This window comes from Dermacentor albipictus, chromosome 2, assembly GCF_038994185.2.
Source record: "Dermacentor albipictus isolate Rhodes 1998 colony chromosome 2, USDA_Dalb.pri_finalv2, whole genome shotgun sequence".
Taxonomy (NCBI): domain Eukaryota; kingdom Metazoa; phylum Arthropoda; class Arachnida; order Ixodida; family Ixodidae; genus Dermacentor; species Dermacentor albipictus.
Genome location: NC_091822.1, coordinates 182,256 through 210,077, shown reverse-complemented (window position 1 = coordinate 210,077; position 27,822 = coordinate 182,256). Strand labels below are relative to the sequence as shown.

Below are 27,822 nucleotides of genomic sequence, written 5' to 3'. Positions count from 1 at the left end.
GATCCGCTGTGCAGTTCATGGGCATCATTGTAATCTGAGTTTATGCCTGTGTGAGTATGTTTTTCAAATATTATTCAGTTTGTCTTATGATTGACCATTAAACCAATGACCTTTTAAACGAAATGTTTCATAGACAACCAAGTCACCAAGCATAAGTGCAGGAGCTCCTTATGCAGGGATCAAACGTTCCACACATGTAAGCATTGCGAATCCCTTCTAACGAGACCATGGGTCTACATCGTGAGTGCGTTCACACTGCTGGAAAAAGTACAATCGCTCTGTGTTGGAGTAAAATCTATTTGTTAGGAGGAGTGCAAGCACTCTGTTTGGGGGTGAGAAGCACTTGGTTTGGGGGATTGCGGACGCTGGGGGAGTGCTATTACCCTTGTGGTGAGAGAGTATTAGCACTTTGCGGAAGACTACTAGCACTCCCTTGCGGTACGAGTGTTTAAACTGTCGGGGGGATTTACCCTGCTCTTTTTCAAAGCGGTCCATCTACTGAGGAAAAGGGAGGGAAATATCGGACAACCAGTTGCTCCCTCAAAGAGAGTACCCTGAACTCTCTTTGTTTTTAGAGCGTAGCATTTTTTACACATCTTTTTATTCTTCTTATTCTTCTTCAAAACCATCCAACCATTTCTTGGCGACTCGCCCATAGTCGGCAGGAGCCTGGCAATAGCTGCGACGGACACTGGCGGCAGCGGTGCGAAACATCGCCAAGCGACACGGCTATTGAAACGAGCCCGCAACAGCTTACGCTGTAATATATGCGCCTAAACACTGAAATATGCACGCGATATCAACACTCGCTACCCTGCACGTCACAGATACTCGTGTTTCCGTGAGCGGAGAATTTGGACCGGACGCAAAAGGGCCTAACAGCCGGCCACGTGTAATACACATTGTACAGTGACAATGAGGCACACGTAGTGAGAAGATGAAATTGTCTGCCAGCGCAAAACGCAATGCGAACATCCGCGATCCGCGTGCGCGTGACAGCAGAGCAGCGCCGCTCACTTGACGCAAAGCTCGACAGCAGCGCCCTCACAGCCTCCAGAAACAGGTCACCACCGGCTCGAGTGAAGGAGCTGCAAAACTAAAAGGGTTGCTTTTAGTTTAAAACTAAACGTTGATAAACGTTTAGTTTTAAACTAAAACGTTAATAAACTAAACGTTAATAAACGTTGCTACTTTGAGCTTTCGCAGTCCTACCCACGGTATGATTTCCTATTGCCTTTCCAACCTGCCCGTCCGCATTTTCTTGTAATAAAGTTTCTGCCTCCTCGTCATTTTCTATTCAACAGCGAGGCGCTTTACCCGCACGGACGAACATGATCGCTCGCACACGCTTGTCGTCCTGCATGGTCAAGGGTCACTCGCTCTTGACCATGCACTTGACGCTACCCAGACGGCGCGTCGGATCCCATTTGAAGAGACATGGTGACTAATTGCACCAAGACTGGATTACAATAACGCAGTTATATCTTTGTAATGAGGAAGTAATGACGTCGACGTAATGATGAAGGTGGTATCACGACGACGCGTTGACTAGCGCATGATTACGATAGAATGACTTCGATAGAACGACGAAGGCGGTATGACGACGACAGGATGACTACAATGAGATGACGAATCTGAAGTTATGATGATGGCATGACATGAGTTCATGAAATAATGACAACGGCAGGACGACGGTGGAATGACCACGCGCACTTACCTGGTGACACATGCTAGTAGACTTGTAACTTCGGTCACTGGGTAGGCGTAAAAGAACAGACAGACAGACGGACGGACGGACGGACAGACGGACAGACAGACAGACAGACAGACAGACAGACAGACAGACAGACAGACAGACAGACAGACAGACAGACAGACAGACAGACAGACAGACAGACAGACAGACAGACAGACAGACAGACAGACAGACGGACGGACGGACGGACGGACGGACGGACGGACGGACGGACGGACGGACGGACGGACGGACGGACGGACGGACGGACGGACGGACGGACGGACGGACAGAAAGTACTTGAAGCAGTCGAATAATGCCAATCCCATTAAAAGAAACTAAATATTAACCATCTCTGTCTTCTCTTATTATGCAGAGCAGCCGCTATCGCCACCAAGTTTACCTTTGCGGTGTCCCTGGCTACTGACGCCCGGTTTGTGGAGTAAGTTGCTTCTGCAAGTGTATTAGCCGGCTGAACGCCCTGTCGGTTACATGGGTCTCTTCAAGCTCGTGACCTGACCAATGCTTGCATCGCTGTTCGTAGCAGAGTGCCGTGACTGATATCGATGAGAGGCTTTGATGTTCCAATTATGCCATATTCCTTGCGTTATGATTCATAGTTCTGGGTGAGCTCCTAAGGCAGTAAGAGGTGAAGGCAATGCGTCTAATAAATGCTACAGCATGAAACATCGTTTGAAACTACCGTTTCAGGCCACCCTTACCTTTTGATGCGACCGTATTCAATCGAAACAAATGCACGTATTACCAAACAGACTGGCAGATGTAAAAAAAATTTTTACTTCTATGTACATGTTCTTGTTCCACCTTCACATCTTTATAACAACAGATAATTGACGAGACGAGTTCTTCATGTTCTGGTAATGCGATAAGACAACCAGTATGAAGTACACCTGCAAGAACCAAGAGTTCGATAAACTTAGTGAAACTGATGTCACAACGCCTCCTAGATCAAGTTCCTCTGGCAAAGATTTTCAGAAACTACAATAATATATTATGTGCTGGACAAGTGTCATAACGCTTGCGTCATTTCCTTTTATTCAGTTAATATTCTCTAGATAGCATTCTGGCTATCGCATAATGAGCAACGTATGCTTTGGTTGAAAACATTCGTTTGCTATTTCGTCAGAGCTATGCCTACCTTTCCCTAGTTAGGATGAGTTTTCAAACTTGTGAAGCAATGCAATATTTCATGCACATGTGCGCCACTCGGACCCGCAGCCGCAGTAATTGATAAAAAAGACATCTCTTCCCTACCTGTAAGCTGAACAACACCAGAGCAGCTCCCAGCAACGCTATGTCAGTCAGCACCTGAAATGTACATTTCATAGATGTAAGATGATCGCAGAGCAATTCAAACACTCTTACTTTCTATAGCGCATGGTGGTGTATTTTCTTATGGCTATCAGACAGCCGCAAGTTGCTCTTGACGTTCACTAAAAAAAAAAAAGCTCATGTCTTTCAGTTTCGCAATTTTAGTGTGATCTTGACGACGCAACAAACGACGAAGGCAGCATGTTTCCGTGGTGTCCTAAAATAACATGCTATATTTAATTAATGCAACAGTAAATACCTTAGCACCGGCTACGCCGTGTCACTAGGTATCTCCTCAGACCCGACAAATGGCCTAGACAAACACAGTGTCCAGAACGACGCATTGTTTTGATATGATTCAGCCTACGAGAACATCACCTGCTCATCATTGGTCACCACATTGGTTCCCCCTCTTTTCCATGAATAATTTCTAGAACTGTGCTTTTATTTGCATAAGCTAACGAGCGCAAAAATTCACCTTCTGACAACGTGTATGCGCAATATATACCACGCACTTGTGTGTCTCTGTGTGTGTGTCATATAAGAAGCCAACAACACTGATACCAAGGACAACATAAGGGAAATTGCTCGTGCTTATTAAATGAAATAAACAATCATTTCTTTATTTCATTTAATAAACACAAGTAATTATCCCTATCTTGTCCTTCGTATCAGTATTTGTTTGCTTCTTATGATATGATTAACAAAAAATGGGGCCCCTCGGTTAAACCCCTTTCTTCTTTGTGTGTGTGTGTGTGTGACCACCGGTTGGAAGACAGCCTACTGTGTACGTTTTTGTCCTCTTATGAATGTAATTTCTGCGCTGGTTAGCTCAAAATGGATACGCAATTCAAACTCGCGCCCATTTCCGCATTCCAGTAAAGCTCTTATTAATATTTAATAGGGTCTTTTGGCCCATTCAGTATTCATGTTATCTTTTATGTATTGATTAGTTGATTCAGCGCTGTATTTCTGCCATTTTTTTATACGGGACTTATATTTTGATGAAAAAGCTAAACGCAGATATTCTCTGCCTGATTATGGCCCTGTCATTTATGCAATGCTCGAAAGGATAAGTCGAGTCTCGTGTAAAAATCGATGAACACAGAATTATAAAAAAGAGCAAGCAACAAGTAAACAAAGCGAACTTCGTATTAAGTTAGGTTTACAGATATGTACAACACATCCTTCTGATTAAATCACCGTTTTCATTCATGCAGTGGAGTAGGTCAGGAGGTGCTACGTCATTGGCTGTTATTTTTATAGGTTCACTGAAAGTAATCTGTTTTTTTTTAATGTGGAGAAAGATATTGCAGCAATTTAGATGGACAAGTGGCACTGTGCAAGATATTCATATTATGAATACAGCTGATGCAATGTTCTTTACCTACAGTATGCAAATTTCATATGTTCGAGGCGGGCTAATAACATAGCGAATTATTCACAGTCAAGAAAACCATTCTCTCGCAGAATTCTCTTATAAGATCGTTGCACTCTAATATCAACCAAAAAACATAAATTAGAAATCCAATCGTATTTCCAATAATTTTTTTCTATAATTGGTAGCGCCAAATCTGTGCACATATGTTAAAAAAAACTGATCATCAATAGACGGGTGTGTTTTACCCCTATAAGTAGGTAAATTTCCTTTTTTATTTATTTCTACCAGCTTGTTTTACAGGCCCTAGGCAGGAGTGGGATATACATAAATGGGTTAACAAGCTAGTAACATGTGAAACGCAAGAAAGAAAAAAAAGAAACAAAGGTGTAAACAAACAAAGCGTCATCTCGTTACAATGCAAAAAAGAAGAAACAACAATAATAACGAATAAAGAAAGGAAGGAAGATACCAAAGAATTCTGCAATACAGCACATGTTTACACAATGGCTTATACCCACAAAAATAAGGGTTCGCTTAATATACATGATTTATATCACATAGTACATGGAATAGGACAGATATATATTGATATGGATTCCTATATACTATTGACATGCTTGCACGTACATGAATGTCTTCTTAATAATTTACGTTAATTTAAGAACAACTTTTATGAAACACCACCATTCTCGCGAGTCTCTTTCTCTCGGGAAAATGCCTGTCACCAACAATGAAACCGGACATAGCCGGTACACTTCACCGGTACACCGGTGCACCGGTAAACCGGTACACTTCAGAGTTGAGCGACTATTCTGATAGCTTCGACTGTATTGTCATCGCTTTGGCCTGCTGTATTATATTTTTCCATAGTTGAGGCTACAGAGTATCTCCAGTTTGTTTCCACTTAAGAGAAAAAAATAACTTTCTTTGGGGCTTGCACTCTCTATATATTGGTCGCCCTCGCTGTCGAGCTCATTGTCATTACTCTGTGTTTGGAGGCCAATTTTGTGGAAATGCATGGACCTGTAGATCTTAGTTCTGACATAGCGCTGTTGCCTTATAAATGTCCATGCACCGGCAGCCAACGCATCTACGCATTACTCTGATGCCCGCTATGCCATCCGTTACCACATGGTTGTTGGCCTATATTTCGTAATCATCATCAGCCTATTTTATCTCCACTGCAGGACGAAGGCCTCTTCCTGCGTTCTCTAATTACCCCTGTCCTACGCCAACCAATTGCAACAAGCGCTTGCGAATTTCTTAATTTCACCTCCCCATTTAGTAATTTGCCATGCTCGACTGCTTTCCTTCCCTTCGTAACCATTTTGTAACCGTAATGGTCCAACTGTTACCTAATCTGCACATTACATGACCTTCCCAGCTCAATTTTTTTTCACTTGATGTCAATAACAATATCAGCTATACCCGTTTGCTCTTAGATCCAAATCACTCTCTTTCTGTCTCTTAACGTTATGCCTAAAATTTTTCGTTCCATCGCTCTTTTCGCAGTCCTTAACTTCTTCGCATGCTTCTTTGTCAGTCACCAAATCTCTGCCCCATATGTTAGCGCCAGTGAAATGCACTGATTGTACACCCTCCTTTTCAATGATAATCGTAAGCTTCCAGTCAGGAGCTGAGAATGTGTGCCGTATGCCATCCAAACCATTTTTATTTTTCTGTGAGTTTCCTTCTCGTAATCAGGGTTTCGTGTGAATAAAGGACCTAGATAAGCGTACTTCTTCAAAGACTCTAGAGGCTGACTGGCGATCCTGAACTCTTGTTTCCTTGCCCGGTTATTGATTATTATCTTTGTCTTCTGCGTATTACTCTTCAACCCCACTCTTACTCTATCTCTGTTAAGGTCTTCCATCATTTGTTGTGACTCATCTGCAGTGTTGCTGAACAAAAAAATGTCATCCGCAAACCGAAGGTTGCTGAGATATTTGCCACCAACCCTTACTCCTAAGCATTCCCAGTTTAATACCTTCAGTACTTCGAAGCATACAGTAATTAACATTGGAGAAATTGTGTCTTCTTGTCTGACCCCTTTTCTTTATAGGTACCTTTCTACTTTTCTTGTGTAGAATTAAGGTGGCTGTGGAATCTCTGTATATATATTCCAAGATATTTATGTAGGTGCTCTCTGCTCATTTACTACATAATGCCTCTATGACTGCTGGTGTCCCTACTGAATCAAATGCCTTTTCGTAATCTATGAAAGCCATATATAGATGTTCATTGTAGTCTGCAGATTCCTCAATTATATGACTAATGACATGGATGTAAGCCATTGTAGAGTATCCCTTCCTGAAGCCAGCCTGTTCCCTTGGTTGACTAAAGTTCAGTGTTGTCCTTATTTTATTGCAAATTGTCTTCGTGAATATTTTTCATGGTACTGGGAGTGTGTTAATGCGCCGATAATTTTTCAATTGTTTACCGTCTGCATTTTTGTGGATTAGTATAATATTTGCATTGTTCCAGTTTTCCGGGACCCTTGAAGTTTATAGACACTTCGTACCCGCCAGTTTTTCAAGCATTATGTCACCTACATATTTCATTAAATCGACTGTGCCACTCTTCCTCGTTTCATGTCTGGCAAGGTCTTTCTGACCTCATCACTTGTTATAGGAGAAGATTACTGCTTCGAATTTAGGTATCCTGATTTCTCTGGGTAGTTTAGAGGTCAGTAGAGAAATATTCGCTGCTTTTACTATACCTTCGAAATCACTGACGCTATTGCCCTGCTCGTCTTCCAGTGTATACATCTCGGTTTGTCCCATGCCATGTTTCCTCCTCACTGATTTCAGACTGCGTTCATTTTTACGACTTCTTCAGTCTTTCTCGCGTTCTAACTTCGAATATCCATTATTTTCGCTTTGTTGATCAGTTTTAACAGTTCACCGAATTCTATCTAGTCTCTTGAGTTTATTAGATTTAGTCTTTATTACGTCCGTTGTTACTTTGGAGAGCTTGTCTACTGGTTGCCTTGGTGCCTTGCCTCCCACTACAATTGCTGCTGCTGGAGGCAGCCTAGTTGAGGTTTGATTCGTTACCACTATGTCATCTTCATCTCTCTGTTCTAAGGTTGCATATTAGTTTCCAAGTAGAAGTCTTAATTCTGTTTCATTCATTTATTTCATTTATTCTAACCTTAAAGGCCCGGAGGCAATACATAAGGGAGGGATTTAATCCTTGTAACAATGTTAGAAGAAATGTACAGAACAGTAAAGAAACAACAATAAACAAATACAAGCCAGGAACAATTGCGAAAAAAAAGGAACATCGTGTTATAGTAAGGGTAAGTGGGATCCGTAATTAAGCAGTGTGGTTATTTAACATTTCGCGGTACGTTTTATGGTCAGTGCATGACACGATATCTTCTGGGGGATGGTGCCAATGGGTTATAGCGTCGGTGAAGAATGAAGTGTTCATGGCAGGTGATCGGGTGTTAATGTTTGCTATGGGATGTGTCTGCTTTTAGCCTTACTGCTTCTAGGTTGGCGTCTTTCTTTCAGATTCAGATTCAGATTTATTGGTTCCAAAACAGAAGTAATTACATGACGAAATATACAGACGAGGGTCCCAAAGTCAAAGAACTGTAGTGGGACCCTCGGTTAATAATAACAACATTGATGGTGATATCAATAGACAGCAAATTAGCGTATTATAAAACATCTACAGATCAAATACATCATTAGACATGTCATTTACAATCAAACAGGAAAAGCACGTTATAAAAGAAAGTCGGAAAAAAGCATGGGTAAAATACAAGAAATGACATGTGAGATAAAAGTCAAAGGTACACCGCCAGATCGTAGTTAAGTTATCGCAGGAAATGATTCTTAAGGTGAGTTTTAAAAATTGCAAGAGAAGTGCAGGATTTTATGGTTGATGGTAATTCATTCCAAAGAGAAATTGCAGCGAAGGAAGATGTTTTTTTGCCGTAATTGGTATGAACCATGGGTAATAAGAAATTGTTGTTAGCCGCAAATCTGGTCATATTTTTATTCTGCAAAAGGTCAGTTGCAATGAACGGAAACGTAAGGTTATTATGAAGCAACCTGTGGAGTAAGACGAGTATGTTAAACTGGAACAAATCAATAATAGGCAAGATATTATACGCTCGAAGTAACAAAGAGGCATTAGATTGCATGGAGCTAGAAGTGATAATGCGTATTGACTGATTTTGGATATGTTGAATTGATGATAAGTCACAAGCGTACGTGTTGCCCCATGAAACAATGCCGTAATTAATGTGACTATGAATGAACGCATAATACAACGCTAGCAGAGCCTCACGAGAAAAAAAAGGGCGAGCTTTGATTAATGCACGTATACCAAACGCAGTCTTGTGCTTGAGATGTTGGAAGTGAGAGCGAAATGTAAGGTTAGGGTCAAGATGTATGCCAAGAAAAGTGACATCGGTGCTAACGGGAATTGAATGAATTCCAAGCTCTACCTCAGGAATAGAAGTTTACTCTTTCTCTCTTCAAACTGAGGTGAATCCTAGCCCGCACGAACGTACGATCACTGCACTTTACTCTACCAAACGCATCCTGCACTATGCCGATATCGGCAGAAAGTATGAAATCAATTTCATTTCTTGTTTCAACGTTAAGGTGTTTCCGGGTCCACTTTCTGTTGCTATGCTTCCTGAAAGAAGTGTTCACTATTCGTAGCTTATTCCTTTCTGTGAATTCTGCTAGCATATCTCCTTTAGCGTTCTTAGAATCGACGCTGTAGTTACCGACTGCTTGTTCACCAGCCTGCTTTGTTTTCCCTTTTGTATTGAAGTCCCCAGTACTACAATACAGTGAGTTTCCACTTTTCTCATCTCAAATTCAACATCGTCATAAAACTGATCAACTTCATGATCATCGTAGCTATATGCTGGAGTGTACGCTTGTACTACCTTTAATCTATACGTTTAATCTCTCATTAAGTTTGGTTACAAGTACTGCTACCCTATGAATAATGCTGCTGAATATTACTGCCCGCTATGTCCATGTAGATTAGCATTCCTACCCTGTATTGCTTCTTATCTGGGAGACTTCTATAGGAGATGACATGGCTGTTAGTCAGCATTGTATAAGCCTTCAGTTCTAATCTCACTAAGGCCAATAATATCCCAAACAATGTCTGTTAGTCCTGCTAAGCTAGCCGCACTCGGCAGAGTTCAGGTGTGTAAGAATCGCCACGGTCAGTTTTCACAAAGTCAGTTTACACTATTGAGGTTATAACTAATACATGAGAAATTTTAGTGTCCTTGCATTATTCAACTAATCCGTTCATGTCCATCTGTGTCAATTCGTACTCGAGGCCGTCAACTTGTGGAAGACTTCGATGCAGCGGCTCAATGCACCAGCTCGGCAATCTTTGATTTCAATCTACTCTGGAGCTTAAACTGGATAATAAATTCAAAGTGGGCGCATCACTTTCTCCTTCTAGCATAGTTATTTTTAATTTATAGTTAGCAAACTTACCTGGTGAGTGTACATGAGATCAACTACCTAGGTTAAATTTCGTGACGAATAATTTATCTCCCAGTTCTCTCCAAGTTTAGTATAAAGGACAACGTGCTTTTGTACCTGATCCTTGATGGCGATGATCGCCCGAAGGCACCATAGGATGATTAGTATAATGCAGCTCGCCGACACCCATACTATCCAAGGAATGAGGTAGTAGCGGCGATTCTGCAAAATAACATCACCATGAAATCGTAGAAAAGCACACACGCAAACTGAGAAATTTGTTCCAAATGGCAGCTTCATCGCTTTGCTTTACACGAGCTGCTCTACCCGGAAGTGCTTGCTTAGCCGAGCACTCAAAGGGAGCAAAATACCGAAGCTTAAATATGTCGCTATTCAATACCGAATAGCACGCACCTCCTGTCTGTGCGTTAGACAGGCCCGCCCACATCTGTCGCACTTCCATCGGTGTGGGCGGAGCTTGTCTATTCGTTGATTCGACAGCTCTTATGCCGTTGTTTGCTCCTAATGAAAGCATTTAAGTGGCGTATTAAAGGAGAAAGATGATGAAGGCAAACGCCCTCCTAGTGCATATTACTCTGCAATGCTTTTGAGAGATTAAAAAATCTGCTAAGCCGAAAGCCTAAAACAGAAAGCCTGGTCATCCTGGACGTAGTTGATGAGTGGCACAGCTCCCTTCACGGCAAGCCCATATCGCGCCACAGATCACGCAAGGTTAACGATTCTGAAGCACGCATCTTCAGGTGGTCGCTGAAGTTGCCGATGTATCTAATATGCTCCAGGTGTGGACATAAGTAGCCAATGTGAATTGATTTAGAGTGAAGCAGTAGTGAATGAAAAATTGAGTGGTGGTTCAGCGGTAAATGCGAGAGAAATGCATTAGCGTTACGTCGCACCGCTTTGAGGTCCAGGTATTAAAGATTTAAACCGCGTTCCCCACAGTAAAAAGTGTTGTTCAAAAACAAACAATCGTCAGATGCACTACATATATGCATACATACGGACGCGTTCGTGAAAGCTTCAGATCTCCAAAACCCTCTCTACTGTTACCACGTGACTGGCTTCGCAAGCTTCACACACATGGACATTTTTTTCATCCTTGACACTCCGTATGCTTACGCATTAATAGGACGTTGCGCTAGTCACCAGCTGTCCAAACTCATCACACAGATCGCCAGATCATGGCCAAGGCTAAGCAACCTGTTGGCGTACGCAGTGGCCTTGTGGGACGCTATTTGAGCCACTAGAAAATTCGGTGTAATGAAAGCCTATCATGCATCAGAGTCCCCATGTGTAGACGTATCCTGCTTGTCTTATTCACCCTCACCCCGATCCCGTCTTTATCTGCTTTCTCCACTTAAATTTTAGTTGGTGGTTGCAGTGATTGAATGATTTACTTTACACAAACCACGCGAGCGGTTATTTCTGCGTGTTATGAGCTCACAGATGGACATCAGGAAGAAGTGTTTCTTGTGAACATTTAATAGAGATCAAGATAATGCGAGCCATACTTCCTCGAGTGCAGCCTAACTTTTGCGGAAAGGGTGGGATATCTCACTGCCTGGTGCGTCGGTCTCGGTGGCAGTGCGGCCTATCTCGTCGTTTTCGCGAGCCTATTTTAGTCATAGTGCAGCCAATCTTACCATCCTCGTGGGCCGATGCCGGTGATAGAGCACTCTAAAATTATGAGCCACAGAGGTGACTAGGCATGTGCCACTGGGTAGGCGCTAGTGCCTTTTAGTTTTCTTTCAGTCTCATATCTGGCCACCAGAAACATTGTATTATTCAATGTAAACAGTACAACGCATAGTCACTTCATAAACGTTCGCTACTCAAGTTAAGTTATAGATACAGCCATTCTCTACAAATCGTGAATATGTTTCACAGATGTTAGCTACGGTTGAATATCCCCAGTTTTTCTAGAAAGTTCACTTCTAACAACTTCATCATGAACAAGTAACGTTTATGTAGCGCACATGCGCCAGACAACGCCAATATATTTAGCGTATAGCGTCATGGAATTCTCTGTGTTTGAACACATGATTATATAGAACATATTAGCCATGTGTGGTGTATTCTTTCTACAATTTAACATTTCTTTAGTGCTGCTGTTTGCAATGGCCAGAGGTCTATTACAGCCAACTCTTTATCGACGCATGCCACCTGATCCACCAGCAGTGAAAACTCCACTTAAGCTCCCGCTTACGCGGCCAAGGACGTGGAGCTTGCCAGCCCGGCAGGCCAGAGGTCTACTTTGACAAGGTCTTCAAGGAAGCGAGTCACTTGGTCCAACAACAGCAGACACTGAGGTTTACTCAGGCTTAGGCAATTTCTCGTCGGATAACAGCTTTGGGTCGGCGAGTAGCCAAAAGGCCAAAAGAAGGCTTATCAAGACGTCATCACCTGGGAGTACACCAAGCCTGCAGGCACATGAGCGCAGGCCCGACACCATCTTCTTCATACCTGTGGACTCTTCCATTAGTTATCGAGAATTACCCATGCAAGCTCTCTCCATTTTCCTTGAGGGAATAGCACCAAACTAAATTAAGGAGGTCCGACGAAACACGCACAATAGTGTCTTGGCTATCGACACGAACCGAGCAAATGTGCTACACAAGCTCTGACAGATAACATAATTCAGGAATATCAAAGTGCGACCGGTTATACCAATGGAAGGAACCTGTAGGCCCTGCGTAATCTACAACATCGATCTGGCAATTGCGAACTCGGACCTGTCCATTCTGATTAAGCCGCCATGTGAAAGAGTGTTCATAGCGCACATAAGCCGTCTTGGGCACAGATACTGCGTGAAGATAGTGTTCAAGGTAGACTATCTTTTCGCATGTCAAAGTCAATCATTTCCGACACTTCGTTCGACCGTTTGTCCCAAAGCCGCTTTCATTTCACAAGTGTTGCATGATTGCACATCTGAGGAGAGCCTGTACAAAATCTAGTGCGCCCACATTGCATGGACTCGCACAGTGCAGACGTGTGCCGCGCAACAAATCTTAGGTGTGACAAGTGTGATGGGTTTCACGAAGCCATATTTAAAGACTGCCTATGTAATAAATATAATTCACTATCCTGAAACAAATGGTTAGTAACACCTCAGCTCATCGACATCGTTAGTGACGGAAGCGTAGAACGCGACGTACACTTCTTGCACAGGTCGTGTTAAAAAGATTAGCTTCAAGTACGAGCACACCCGAGATGCCAAAGGGGCCTTAAAAAGCCATCACTTGTAAGAGACTGGCTGGCGCTCCCAGACACCACCCTTCCAAGGAGCGTGCATGATTGATACCTCCATTGTAGCAAACTTCAGTCGATGATGTGCCAACAATCAACCGCCAAATGATTCCGATGCTGCAGTTCTTATTCAATATTACCGCAGTAGTGTTGGTCAGCGTCGAAACTCCATCTGCTCGAAGGGGACTACAAGTGCTGGACTCGATGAGTTCTGCCCTAGCAACCCTCGCTAACAATGTCCAATCATTCCTTAAGGTCAGAGATGCACCGATTATTCAGTGGTACGCCATAATTGTAAGATCTCGCATTGCTGATATTCGCTAGTTTGTTCATATCAATCGACTTCGAATCATCGTTATCTGCGATCCAAAATTATCCGATGTAGTCACATCATCCAACTACGAGTCAATTACGTCCTCAACCAACAACGAAAGTAGCAAGGTCGTCGTCTTGATCCGTCGTGAGCCTACTTACCTCGTACAACATGTGCAACCTCATGACAACAATCAGTGTGTCCGGCTAACCGTCAAAAATAGAAAGGATGCATTTACATTCATAGGTGCTTACATCAAGCCTGTGTGACATCAAAAGACTAGAAGACATAATAAAAGCGTATTGTGACATAGTAGGACGTTGAAGAAAGCAGCAAAACTGTGAATGACGAAACTGGTGTTTTATTCGCTGAACCTACATCCTCAAAAGCGAGTTAAACTCGAAGAACAACTATAGCGGCAAAAACAGTCGGCGACCGTCGGAAATCTGACCTGCGGGTCCAGCGCGTCGACTTTCATACATGAGTTATCAAAGGTGTTAGAGTAATCGCTGGTGCCCGTGTGTCTTCCAGGAAGCACTACAGAATTGGCGTCACTCATACAGTCAGATGACACAAGCTTCAGTGACAACAGACAATGAATAGAATCATCGATAATGTTCCTGAAACTTCCGATACATGCAGTCACGTCCTGCACTGAGCGATGATGTTTAACACTTGTTACCCAATGAAAAGCGTTCACCCGAAGAAGATTACTAAGTATAACTTGAGGCAAAGCGCAAGAACAAAACACGAGGACAAGAGTAGGAAACGAAGGCACAGCTCTACTAAAAATAGAATTTTTATTGCACGTAGTTACCATATATATATCATCGTACAATAGGCCAACTTCGCAACATATATTTCTTTCCGGCACAATTATCCACTACAGGCCACTACCATGACAGAAACATGATTTATTTTTTGACAGCGACACAGATGGGCAACTTACAGATTTCTCTTGTCCTCGTGTTTTTTTTTTCTTTGCCTCAATTTATGCAGTGCAAACTAGCCCAACAGTCTATTCTCATTAATAAGCACAGGTGTCAATATCCTGGTCCCGGGATTATCACAGTGGACTTTACCGCCCGTCAAGCCATATGCGAAAGCGCAAAGGTCAACGCGGTAGGACGAAGACTCCCTTCATTTGCCTCCAGTCATGGCCTCTTGCTGTTGAATTACGCTAGTCCTAAATTCCTACGAGAGACAGTGTCAAGAAGCTGCCAAGACTTGATCTTTGTATCACGCTGCTTTGCCAAGCGAGTAAAATGGCTTTTGGACATTGATACTCATGGCGGCGATTACATTCCCATTACATGGTTAAGATCGACCGAATGTCTAGAACTCATTCAGCTTACACAATACGAAGAATATGCTTGACTGTGTTCAAAAACCTACCGGAGGGTGCTTGTGAGAAAAGACTGTCCTCTGGGCTGCAAGAAGCTATTAAATAAGTGGCGCAGAATGCTATGTGCATGCTCACGTGCTCACTGAAATACTCGCAATTCGGCGAGGATTTGGAGTGACATCGCACGAATCGTCATCGCGCCGAATGAAGAAAGCGACGCATAAAGTCCATTCACGATCAAAGGACAGCATGGCCCACTCCAAAGACGATGCAACGTTGCATAGATAAACTGGAATCCGAGCGATGGACAAAGCATTGAGCCCTTTGACGCCCTAAACCACTGCCTCAAATATGAAGAACAGTGAGACACCTATGTTCTGTCCCGGAACAATGTTTCCCATTCAAGGCCCTAGCGGTCTTCCAACGCCGACAAGACACGTAGACGTTTAGCGGAAGATTTCTGTGCAATGATTTCAGGCTGGTCAACGTGCACAAGTTCCCTTACTTTCACTACGTTCCAGGCACGCGGAATTCATTCATGGATCTCCCGTACACCCTCAATAGCTCGACGCAGCGCTTCACCTGGCCCAGATGGCATAGCTTACCGCAAATGCGCCACCTCGGTGAACAGGCGCGAAGTGCATTTCTGCACATTTTCAATGGGTCCTGGCGGGATGAAGCTGTTCCTAAAAAATGGCAGACCAGTCTCCTGGTACCACTCTTCAAACCTGAGAAGTCTCCTTTGGGGGTTATTTCAAACCACCCAATCGTGCCGGCTAGTCGCATTGCGAGATTGATGGAACGAAAGATCCTCGCCAGACTTGAATGGTACTTCGAACGCTATGAAGTTTATTCAGACGCCATGACTGGCTTTCGATGTCACCGATGCTCTATTGACAACTTCATCGATTTGGTTACATGCGTTCAGCATCAAAAGGCGCGTAAGCGATTATCTGTCGCATTTTTCTCGGCATCAAAGGAGCACATGACAATATTCTTCATTAGGCTATATTAGAGGCTCTGGAGTTGTTTGTTGGCCTCGGCAGTCGACTGTATCGTTGGGCACTCAATTAGTTACATATTCGGTCTCTATTGGTGAATACCGAAGGCGGCCCAACTTCCCAAAACTAAACGCACCATGGAATACTGCAGGGTGTTGTGTTGAGCCCAACGCTCTTCAACCTTGTGCTCAATGACATGACAGATTGCTTACCAAATACGGTGAAGTTGCCAATCTATGCTGATGACATCTACGTCTGGGCATTTGGTGCAGCGCCTCCTCAAGAGTATGCAAGGCTGCCGAAATTTCCAACATTGATAACGACGTACCTTAGGGAGCAAGGCATCAGGACTTCTCCCGAAAAATATGCATTGGTGGCGTTTAGCCGGAAGGCCAATGATTTCGTACACCATATCCATCGATGGACAAAATATCCATTCTGTGAGAAGACAGGTTTTCAGGGATAATCATCGACCGTGACCCCTGTTGGAGTCACCATGTGGCCTAACAAAGAAGCGACTGACAGCCATGTTTCATCTTTTCAAGTTTCTTGGACGAAAACCCTAGAGTACTTCAGTACATTTGATGATGCAACTGTACCGAACGCTGTTTCTCGGGTATCCGTGGTGCAGCTTGGCCATGCTAACTAATACCTGCAGAAGTAAAATCCGTATTCTCAAGAGTGCTCAGGCCCAGGTGCTTAGGATTTGCCTAGGGCTGCCACGATGTACACCAAGATCAAAAACCATTGCAATTGCTTCAGAAGAACTTCAGTTTGGCCTAGTTGGTATTTACTGCAAATCATATTGACCGCAAAAAAGACGGGGACAGAGGACAAAGGGCTGTTTATGTGTTTTCTTCATCGGTCCCCGTCTTTTTTGCGATCAATATGATTTGCACTGCAATTGCACATGATTACCCAGCCAAGATTCACATTGGTTTGAAAGTGCTGCACGTCCCAGCACACGTCAAGCACCTTGCTCGCGCCCTTTTCCACTATCTAGTTTCGCTGCCAGAAGACCGACCACACCGCCGTTCCGTCGGACGATACTGCCTTATCAAGTACACCTGCCATGAGATTACACAGCTTCAGCGAGAGCTTTTCATCTCCCTTGGAGCTTGGCTCAGCCAGAAGTTCGATTGACAGTATCAGGAAATCGAACGGAGGCACAACTCTCATCATCAGCTCTCAAGCAACTTTCGCTGCCCTTGCTAGACGAGCAATACAAAGATCATACCTATCTCTACATTGATGGGTCAACCACCGCGGATGGTTCTGCAAGCTCAGCGATTCTACCGTCGAAAGTCATGGCCTTGAAGTTCGAAACTGCATCAACAGACGCGGAGCTTCCTGCGCTTTGTAGCCCACTTCGCATAAATCGAGAGAAACCAACTAAAAAAGTGGAGCATTTTCAGTGACTCCAAGGTAGCTCTGCATTGCATGCTTTTTGCCTTAGGCTGTGGACCGTACGAACAACTAGTGCTAGAAAATATTTAACATGTAAAAAATAGGTTGACTGCAATAGCCCATGTATTCAAATTTGCAGCCGGAAAGTTTGGGGCGCATCTGCGCAATCGATGCTGGACAACGCATTTTTTTAGGCTTCCCAAGATGCAGCCTGCCCCTGCTGGGAAGCAGCACTAAAACAAATCTTCGAACACTCGAGTGTATAAAATCATAGGTTCTACAGACGTTCCTCGGTCTCCCTGAGTATGCATTCACAGCAGCCACAATCGTCCATAGCATGTGATCCCTCTATAACAACATACATTACAGTCAATGCTATAAAAGTGCATGTTCGACTTGTGGCAAGGACACCATTTCACCATCTTTCACCATTTCGCCAACAACTAGGCCGCATACGAGTTTGAGTCATCTCGTGACTACTCAAGATGAAGGCAAAAATACCGTCAACAGCATTGAATCAGGCAGAATTATTGCTGATACATGAGGTCTATAGCCACCACTTATATGTTTACACCAATGGGTCGGTTATGCACCGCAGTTCAGCAGCTGCAGTATTTCTCCCAGTAAAATATACAGTGATAATGTTCAGAACATCGCACTTGACATCTACGATGGCTTTGGAACTTGCAGCTCTGCACGTAGCAATTCAATTGATCCATGAGGCAACACCCCAGAAATGGTCTATCTTCTGCGATTCTAAGGCCTGCCTCCAGAGTTTGCTCTCTGCATTACGTCGCCGACCCCACGAGCGACTTGTCACCAACACACGGAAAATTTACCATCGGGCGGTTGAGACAGAACATGAAATCATATTTCAATGGTAGTCAAGTCACTGTGGCATTCTTGGAAATGAGGAAGCAGACACAGCCGCTCTATCTTCACATAACAGCACCGATTACGTTGCTATCCTGCTGTCAAGAAGAGCCGCAGCGGAAAAGCTCCATGCGCTTGCTCGCGAGCTTACATCGTACAGTGGAATTCGGCAGACTTTAAAATCCAGCGCTTTTGTTCCCTAGATCTCGGATCCGAAGCTCCGCGTCCCACATGACTTACCATGATGGTAGGTAACTCTCATCTGCCGCCTATGGCTTGGAGTAGCTTTTACCAATGCCTACTCATACCTCCTCGGAATGACCACAAACCCAGATTGTGGTTTGCACGTCAAAACATACGATAGCGCACCTTCTGCATGATTGTCGTCGGTTCAGTGCAAAAAGACAAGTCCTAAGCACCACGCTCGATAGGATTGACAACCGTCCGCTCACAGAAGGGAGAATTCTTGGACCCTGGTTCCAGACGACGTCGGCACGAACTACTTTAAATGCGCTAGTGTGCTTCTTAAAGAAAGCAGGACTCATTGAAAAACTATTGAATGTGCCAACCGATGCTTTCCTGTGTTTTTATCTTCTCTTGTTTTCTTATCTGTTCCGCCCCCTTACCCCATCCCTGTGTGCAGAGAAGCCAACCGAAAACTTAATCTGGTTAACCTCTCTACCTTTCACTTCTTGCTTTCCTTCCTTCCTTCTTAATGCTAGAAATCTGAGGGCTTCTTCATCCGAGAGCCTCGCGAAGCAAAGACACGACGTGAAACTTCAGTGGCTCCCTAGCCACTGTGGCAGAATGGGCAATGAACATGCCGATGAAGCTGTTCGATCTGCTCATGAAGACGGCGAGCCGGAATCAATACCGCTGTCAAGAACAGATACAGCAGCGAAACTTCGAATGATTGAACATGATGCCTTACAATGGTTCTGGAATACACGTAGTTTCCAGAACACACGTCTAAATCTACTGGACCCCTGTCTGCAACTTCATCCTCCACCTGGGTTATCCCTACCCGAGACAACGGTACCTTGCCGATTGTGGCTTGGATTCGCATTTACGGAGTCGTTTACCTTCGGCATCGGATGGCAGGATATTGCAGCGTCTGACCGCTTCGTCGACGAGGAAACTATTGAACACGTTCTTTGTCATCATTGTCCCCGATACAACGCACTGAAGCAGTCACTCGCGACCGCGCTGGCGCTTCCTGACGACCGGCCGCTTTCGGAGCAGACAGTTCTGGATCGCCACCTATACAGTCGTCACACCACAGCACAGTGAAGGCGGTCTTGACTTATTTACGCTTGATAGGCTTGTTAGAGATACTGTAGTTCTCATAAACGTTCACGACCTTCCCTCTCCTTTCTATCGTTTCCTTGCCTTTATCTCTGCTGTTCTTTCCATCTTTCATTTTCAATCAAAAAAGAAAAAAAATGTTACTCTAACCATGCACCTGCGTGCCAGCGACATATTGGTTTCTTGCTTAACTTTACAAATACAATGCTTGTACATATTATGCGCTTTTCGAACAGATAAATGTGATCTTGATCGGCCGATGCAAAGCAGCTGTTCAGTACGCTACACTGAAATTGTTTCCTGCAGATGGAGTCATACTGCGTAATTTCTTATTGTGAATTACTAGCAGTGCGCCAGCATGACGTTTTCTATAAACCAAATAGCTATGCTGCAAATAAAGTTTAAACAGACTCGAAGTGAATTTGTCGCAACGCAAACCGCTGGCTAACTTTTCTTTTCATGATTTGCACATTCATTGTAATATGATCACCGTTCGTTAATATATCGCAGGAATAGATGAGTTTGAACAAGAGAAAATGAGACACTTCTAGCAGTGGCTGTTTGGTACAGAGTTTTCTCATTTTAAAGAGGGAACTCTCGTGTTTCGATTTTTCAGCCACCATAGGAACGATGGGTACAACATGGATTTGTCTGGTCTTCGTACTTGGAGAGTCAGACGTTCTTGGGGCTACGTTTGAAATGTCTGATACCGCCGATTGCAATGCCTACCGTATCGAGGAGACTATAGAACATCTACTGTGCTACTGTCCATCTTTTGAAAATGACACATGGCCTCTGCACACCTCAAAAGCATTTGTATAGAAAACCGTTCACCTTGAACAAGATCTTGGGACCATGGCATCGCATATCGCAGCTACAAAAAGCCAGAAAGGCGCTGCTGAGATTTTTGAAAGCTACCAGATTCAGCGACTGTTGTTATTCCGACTGAGTGACCTCAATGAGACAAAGCTGAAAAGTGTTGCCTGGTTAACCTGGTTAACCAGGCTGGTTAACCTGGTTCTGTTCTGGTTAACCTGGTTCCTGGTTAACCTGGTTAAAAGTCCTGGTTAACCTACCCGCCTTTCATTTGTATTTTTTCTCTCTCTCTTGTGACTTCGTTTATTACGCTTTATCTGGCTCTACATTGGGCTGAATTTCGTAGCAAGTTATACATTTTTCACTGCAGAAGGTGACAAGACTGCCAACACGCATAATTGCTGGTAATTGCAGTTTTTCCGTTTGTCCAAACCATGCGCAATGGTTTGAATAGCGGGCTTTTGTATTGGAGATCACGCGTTTGAATGCTGTCGCCAGAAATTTTTAATGATGTGCATTTAATTATTTATAACGCAGTACATTCCTAATAAAGATCACATTCCGAGGTCACGGAAACATTTAAAGTCGGAGGGAGGACATTTGGGCAAGTCTATGTATTATCTATCATGTCCATGCTTGCTAAACTGCCCTGCCTTGTAACTCCTGTAGACACTACTGCCGCACTTCAATCTTGTAATTTTATGAAACTCTATGGTTTGGCGGAAGCCTGAGATAATAGAATGCCTCACTTTAACAATCAATGAAATTTTAGCAAACCTAGCAAGACGCCCATTCAGGTAGATGCTTACGACGCGCATTATTTCATACTTCGTTTCAATTCTAGTGCTCTGGTTTTGTTCTTTTCGGCAGTAAGCGCGGAAAGGTCACTGTCGGTGTTAGGTGCTCTGAACTGCTAGAGTACAGGCCCACGCAGTCACCTCCTTGTATATAGTTACACATGTAGCTGTTTATCGGGTGACCACGTTTCACCGCCTAAGAAATGTTATCGCACAGCGCAGGACGCAGCTGCATGTATCGGAAATTTCTCGAAAGTTAACGATGGTTCTATGTGTCGGATGGGCATCGTAGGGCGGTGTTAAAGGGAATGCCCCATTTATTCCGATGATGTGCAATATATACAGAAGCGCTAGTCACATGACTTGTGATAAGTGCGGGATGACAGCCAAAGAAGTGTGCCCGTGTTTTATCTGCAGGCTGACGTCACATCTTTCCCTTTTTGCAAGCTAAGTACATTCACAATAACTCAACAACACAGTTCATAGTTAATCATTAAGTCCAAGTCGTTTCGGCGTCTTGATTATGCGACCGCAGCGGGTGGTTCTACGATGTCCGGTGGTTTCGCTGGCGTGACCATCCGACGGCTGCTGCACACCGGCATACTTCACTGGCGTTGTAGCCGGTAATTTGGCGGGCTGTTCGGGAACTTGTGGCTCCGGTGTTACGTCGATCTCTTCTTGATGGTGATCCCGTTGAACCGCCGATGGAACACCTTCATCGTCTTCCGTCTCTGGCAGTAGAAAGAGATGGCGTCTGTTTCGGCGAACGGCGCCTTTGTCGGTCCCCACCCAGTAGGACCGTGGCGTTTGGGACGGCCGCAGGATAGTTCCGGGAGCACCCTTGTCTTTCAGCCACACTCGATTTCCTGCAGAAAGTCTGGGCAAAGACCTGGCAGCATGACGCTTGTCAAAGTATCTTTTCTGCCTGTTTCTGTATTCCTCATCCATTTTCTGCCACGAAGAGCTAACGACACAGGGTTTTAGCAGAGATTGAACGCAAGGTATTCTTGAGCGCAATCGACGGCTCATCAAAAGTTGTGCTGGACTGTAACCTGTGGGGCCCGGCGAGTTCCGATAGTTCAGCAAAGAAATGTAGGGGTCCTCTGCTTTCTTCAAAAGTAGCTTTATCGTTCTTACCATGCGCTCAGCTTCGCCGTTGGCTTGCGGGAAGACCGGGCTCGTTGTGACGTGCTTGAACCCGTACAGGCTTGAAAAATGCTTGAAAGCAAACGAGAAAAATTGTGGTCCGTTGTCGGATACCACGGTGTTTGGGATGCCGTGCCTGGCGAAGATGCTCTTCAGATGGTTGATAACCGCTTCTGATGACGTATCGCCTTTCAGCAAGGCCAGCTCCGAATATCTGGAATGATAATCCACAACAACAAGATACACGGCGCGTTTTATTTCAAATAAGTCCACGCCGACTTTTTGCCATGGTAGCTCTGTCGTTTCCGAGGGAATCATTGGTTCCGCGAACTGAACACGTTCACTCGCACACACATGGCAATCAGCTACAGCTTTTGCTATCTCTTTGCTGAGCCCCGGCCACCAAACTGATTCCTTTGCTTTTTCTCTGCAGCGATCGATACCTTGGTGCCCTTCGTGTAGTCGTTCGATCATTTCCTTCCGCAGACTTCGCGGAACAATAATGCGAGCATCTTTCAGCAACAGGTTCTTGCAAACTGAAATGTTAGCACGGACGGGCCAAAATTGCCTCAAAACGTCTGGGAGCCTTTCTTTTCTTGGCCACCCGTGGTGGCAGGCTTTCAGCAATGACAAGCATTCCTGGTCTTTTTGTTGCTCAGCTCGTATGAGATTAAGCATGCTTTCTGTAGCCGGTAGGCCCTGAACGGTTCCATCGACGAAAGCAGATACGTCCGAGTCTGTCAAGGCGCCTATAGAGTATGGTTAGTAGCCTTCGCTCGTACTCTTGATAAGGTGTCGGCTGTCGCAATGCTTTTGCCGGGAACGTGCGTTAGTGTGAAGCAGTACTTCATCAAACGCATTCTGAATCTTTGGATGCGAGGCGGCATACCGTCCAGAGGATCACGACCGAGCAACGGAAGTAGAGGCTTGTGATCTGTTTCGAACAAAAATGACATACCTCTTAAAAAATTCGTCGAAACGTTCAGCTGCCCATGTCAGAGCTAACGCCTCCTTCTCTATTTGAGAATATTTTTGTTCCGTCTTTGTCAGCGATCTCGAGGAATAAGCAACCGGTCGTCGTTCCCCGGATGGTTGGATCTGAAATAATACAGCACCAAGACCATACGATGAAGCATCAGCCGAGACTATTGTCTCGTAGAGAGGGTGGTACATGGCGAGGCACCTGTCCGAGCTGATGGTTTCCTTGATTTTGCAAAACGCTTGTTCCTGTAGCGGTCCCCACGACCACTCATTGTCCTTGCACAGAAGGCTGCGTAGAGGCGCGCTCATAGACGCTGCATCTCGAAGAAACCTAGCAAGATGGTCCATCTTTCCCAGAAGAGAGCGAACTTCCGTTACGTTCTGCGGCCTCGGAAATTCTGTGATGGCCCGCACTTTTTCAGGATGCGGCCGCACGCCACCTGCGCCAAAGATCATGCCAAGGAAGGATACTTCCTGCACTGAAAAACAGCATTTTTTCTTTGTTCAGCGTCACTCCTTCCCGCTGTAGCCTTCCGAGCACATTGTGTAAGCGAGAGTCGTGCTCTGACTTATTTGCGCCGAACACAAGAATATCGTCCATGTAGTTCAAAACACCGTCTAATCCTTCAAAGACTTGCGTGAACTTCCTCTGAAAAACTTCTGGTGCCGAGGTTATACCAAACGGCAGTCTGCGATAGCAGTACCTGCCGTATGACGTTATGAAAGTGGTGAGTGTTTCGCACGACTCCGCAAGTAGGATTTGGTAAAATCCTGAGCTTGCGTCTAGTTTCGAGAACACAGAGGCTTCCTGAAAGCATCCCATGATCTGCTCTACGGTTCGCAATTGGAGGCGCTCTCTTCTTACGAAGTTATTTAGTTGAGTGAGGTCGACGCAAATCCTGACTGAGCCGGATGACTTCATAACCGGCACAATTGGCGCACACCATTCAGTCGGATCCTCGACCTTCCTAATCATGCCTTCCCGCTCAAGCCTGTCAAGTTCCTCCTTAACCGCTTGCTTCATCGGGATAGGAATCCTGCGCGGGGTTGACACTGCGTAGGGGATTGCATTTTCTGCCAACCGTATCGCGTGCTCTCCTGCTATAGATCCGATTCCTTGAAATAGCCCTGGGTACTGTCTCGCGACCTCGTCGGACGTTTCTAGTTCGTCTAAAAATCGAATTACCCCAAGGGCATTTATTGCAGGTAGCCCCAGTAAAGGCATGTGCAAGTTTTTTACGACATACACTGTCTGCTCGCAGCGATTGTCCTTCCATGCGATTTCGGCTTGAAACTTTCCCCACGTGTCAATGCTTGCGTCACTTAGTCCCCTTAGATTTCCTGCTTTCTCAAGATAGCTTGGCATTCCTGGGAAATTTTCCCCCACGACCGTGACTTCTGCTCCAGTATCGACTTTCATTTTTACTTCATGGCCGTTTATCTGTACCGTCACGAGGTGCGCAGACAACTTGCTTTGTCGCGGTGTAACTGTGCCGAGGAATTGGCGCTCGTTATCTGGGCAGCCGTTATCTGGGCAGCCCGGTGCCGTTACCCCGTCAAGTTTTCGTTCTCTTTCGACAAGCCTTTTCGAAATGCCCTAGCTTCTGGCAGTAAAAGCATTTTTGGTGCTTCGCTGGGCAACTAGTTCGCGGGTGCATCGAACCTGCGCAATAAGTGCAGCTTTTTACAGAAGCGGTATGCTTGCGATGCGCAAGTGTAGCATTCCATTCTTTCTTCTGTTCTGTTTTCTTGTTCTTTACCGCTACAACATATGTTTCGGCGCTCGTACTCTCCCGCTGTTTCAAGTCCGCTTGCAGCTGCTTTATCGTTTCGCTTGTTCGGGACTTTGCTAGTGCGGTGGCCAATGGTAGCTTAGGGTCCATTTGAAGCTCTTCCGACAGCGCTTCGTCTAGAAGGCCAACTACAAAGCGATCCCTTATTAAACGGTCCTTCATGTTATCGAAGTCGCATCGCTCTGCTAACTTGTGGATGTCGGTTGCAAATTCGTCTACAGTTTCCCCTGGCTGTTGACGACGTCTGTTAAAACGGGCGCTCTCATACACTGTTCTTCGTGTGAACGAAATAGGCTTCAAACTTTGCCTTTACGACCTTGAAAGTCTTCAGGTCTTCGTCTTTTACCGCTAACGAGCGAAGAATCTCTCTTGCCTTGCGGCCCATTTTGTAAAGAAGGGTTCTTACTTGAATTTCTTCCGTTTTCTCGCTGAGACCGGATGCGAAGCTGTAGTCTTGGAATTCCTCAATCCAGGAGGGCCAGTCTGCTGTGTTGTGGTAATCAAATGGCTGCGGAGGCTTTATCCCAGCCATTGTTGTTCGTTGCTGGACGCTCGTTGCTGCCGTGCCTTCCGTGAAGACTTGCACCGCTTGCGAGCTACTGCTCCGCTCTATCGGACTGCATACGCCCCTGACGGTCTATTTCGGGAGCGGCCGATCCCACTTCTGACACCTTGTCAAACACGCATTGTAGGGCGGTGATAAAGGGAATGCCCCGTTTATTCCGATGATGGGCAATATAAACAGAAGCGCTAGTCACATGACTTTTGTGATAAGTGCGGGATGACAGCCAAAGAAGTGTGCTCGTGTTTTATCTGCAGGCTGACGTCACACTATGAACTGTCTGTTGACACCAAGGGTGCGATCTTGTACGCGTTCCAAACTCGAACGGAGGCGGTCCGTTCTTTCCGTCGCGAAATTGGCGGTCCGTTCCGTTGTGTTCGTCCGATAGCAGACAACACGGAATGATTGACAGCAGATATCACTTCACAATTGACGTCATGGCGTTCGACACCGTTCAAACTGACCAAGCGTGTGCGGCTCGGTGGAACGGACCGCCTCCGTTCTATTTTGGAACGCGTACAAGATCGCACCCCAAGGGTGCGATCTTGTACGCGTTCCAAAACAGAACGGAGGCGGTTCGTTCTTTACGTCACGAAATAGGCGGTATGTTCCGTTCCGTTCGTCCGATAGCAGACGACACGGAATGATTGACAGCAGATATCACGTCACAATTGATGTCATGGCGATCGGCACAGTTCATATTGACGAATCGTATTTGGCTCAGTGGAACGAACCGCCTCCGTTCTATTTTGGAACACGTACAAGATCACACCCCAAACCTTATGTATTCTGATTTCACCGCGTGACGTGAATGATGTTGAACTGTGTGGAAGACACGTGAGTCACAGCGATTACTCTGGAACATTCGACGACTCATGTATAAAAGCCAAAGCATTTGAACGCTGATCAGATTTCCGACGATTGCCGACTGCGTTCGCCACTGTCGCCTTTCTATGAGTGTAGCCTGTCTTCGAGGGCACACGTTTGCGGAATAAAAAGCTAGTTCCCTGATCGCAGTTTTGGCTGCTTTCTTCACCGTCACTACTACGTGACATCTGGTAGAGGTGCTCGTGCGTTCAGGTACCGAACGCGCCCGCAAAGCCGCGATCGAAGCTCGAGGAGAGCACCAACGTCGCCCCGGACCCTCGAGCAAGGCGTAGATTACAGGACCTGCCCCCGGAGCGTGGTCTTTGACCTGAGCCGACCAGAAAGAACATCCCCAAGTCAACAACAATGGCAGCTTCAGTATCCGCCATCGTGCATCAGCAACGCAGGGAGCCACCTACTTCCCAGGGAGCTTTGACGGATGATCCAGAAACATGGCTCGAGACTTTCGAAAAGCTTTCAGCCTTCAACAACTGGACCTCTGGGGATAAACTGCGCCATGTATACTTCTCCTGGGAAGATGCAGCGAGGACATCCTGCGATAATCGGGAGTCCACACTTACAACATGGGACCTGTTCCGCAGTAAATTCCTGAGCACCTTCACAAGCGTTGTCCGGAAAGAAAGGGCCGACGTTCTATTGGAAGCCCGAGTGAAGCAACCAAACGAAAATGTTGCCACCATTACAGAAGAAATGAGCCGCCTAGTCCGCCATGCCGACCCGGAAATGTCCGAAGAGAAGAAAGACCGCGTACGCATGCGCGATGTGAAAGAGGAACATTTCGCCGGAATGGTACGAAGCCCACTGAAGACCGTCGACGAGTTTCTTCGCTAGCCCACTGGCATCGAGAAGACACTGGAAATGTGGAACCGGCAATTCAACTGCCGCACCAACTCAACAAAATATGCCGGAGTTCAGTCACTGCGCGAGACTGTCAGAGCGGTCGTGCGGAAGGAGCAAAATAGGCTGTTCCCTTCATCACAGCCTCAAGTGGCTTCGGTTGCCGACATCGTACGAGAGGAGCACCAACAGTCATTCGAAGTTCCTCAATCGCCACAGCCTCAGTCGGAAGCGATGACATACTCTGCCGTGGCCCCCCGTCACGTTCCCTCTCCGCGCCTGCGCCAGGCCGCTGTAACGACGCAGTCCCGCCATCCGCCGCCGCCACCAGCACGCCCGCCCGTCGACCAGCACAACCAGCCTAGGAAAACGGACATTTGGCGCGCTCCTGAGCACCTCCCACTCTGCTACCACTGCGGAGAAGCGGATCACGTCTAGCGATGATGTCCGGGAGATGGGACTTGGAGGCTCCGCCGTCACAGCTCCGCGCCCGCAGCAAGGTGAACGCCCTCACGATATCACTGACTACATCGCCGCTACCCAGTGGAGCCCTCGACGACCTTCCCGTGCGC

General features: G+C 45.5%; 1 protein-coding gene and 1 long non-coding RNA gene across 2 annotated transcripts in view; both read right to left on the bottom strand.

Annotated features, from left to right (window-relative positions):
* Positions 1-2,509: 2,509 nt before the first annotated feature.
* Positions 2,510-27,822, bottom strand: part of LOC139055837 (uncharacterized) — a 95,820-nt gene continuing 70,507 nt past the window's right edge. Inside the window, exons 4-6 of the mRNA XM_070533384.1 lie at positions 10,040-10,144; positions 3,011-3,064; positions 2,510-2,646 (exon numbers count right to left, since the gene is read on the bottom strand). Of these exons, the coding sequence (XP_070389485.1) occupies positions 2,563-2,646; positions 3,011-3,064; positions 10,040-10,144 (243 nt within the window). The 3' untranslated portion in view covers positions 2,510-2,562. The remainder of the gene's footprint in view (positions 2,647-3,010; positions 3,065-10,039; positions 10,145-27,822) is intronic.
* LOC139055838 (uncharacterized) lies at positions 21,338-25,662 on the bottom strand. Its single transcript, XR_011511923.1, has 2 exons — positions 25,370-25,662; positions 21,338-23,610 (listed from the first exon to the last, which is right to left on the bottom strand). It is a non-coding gene; the product is annotated as an uncharacterized lncRNA (long non-coding RNA).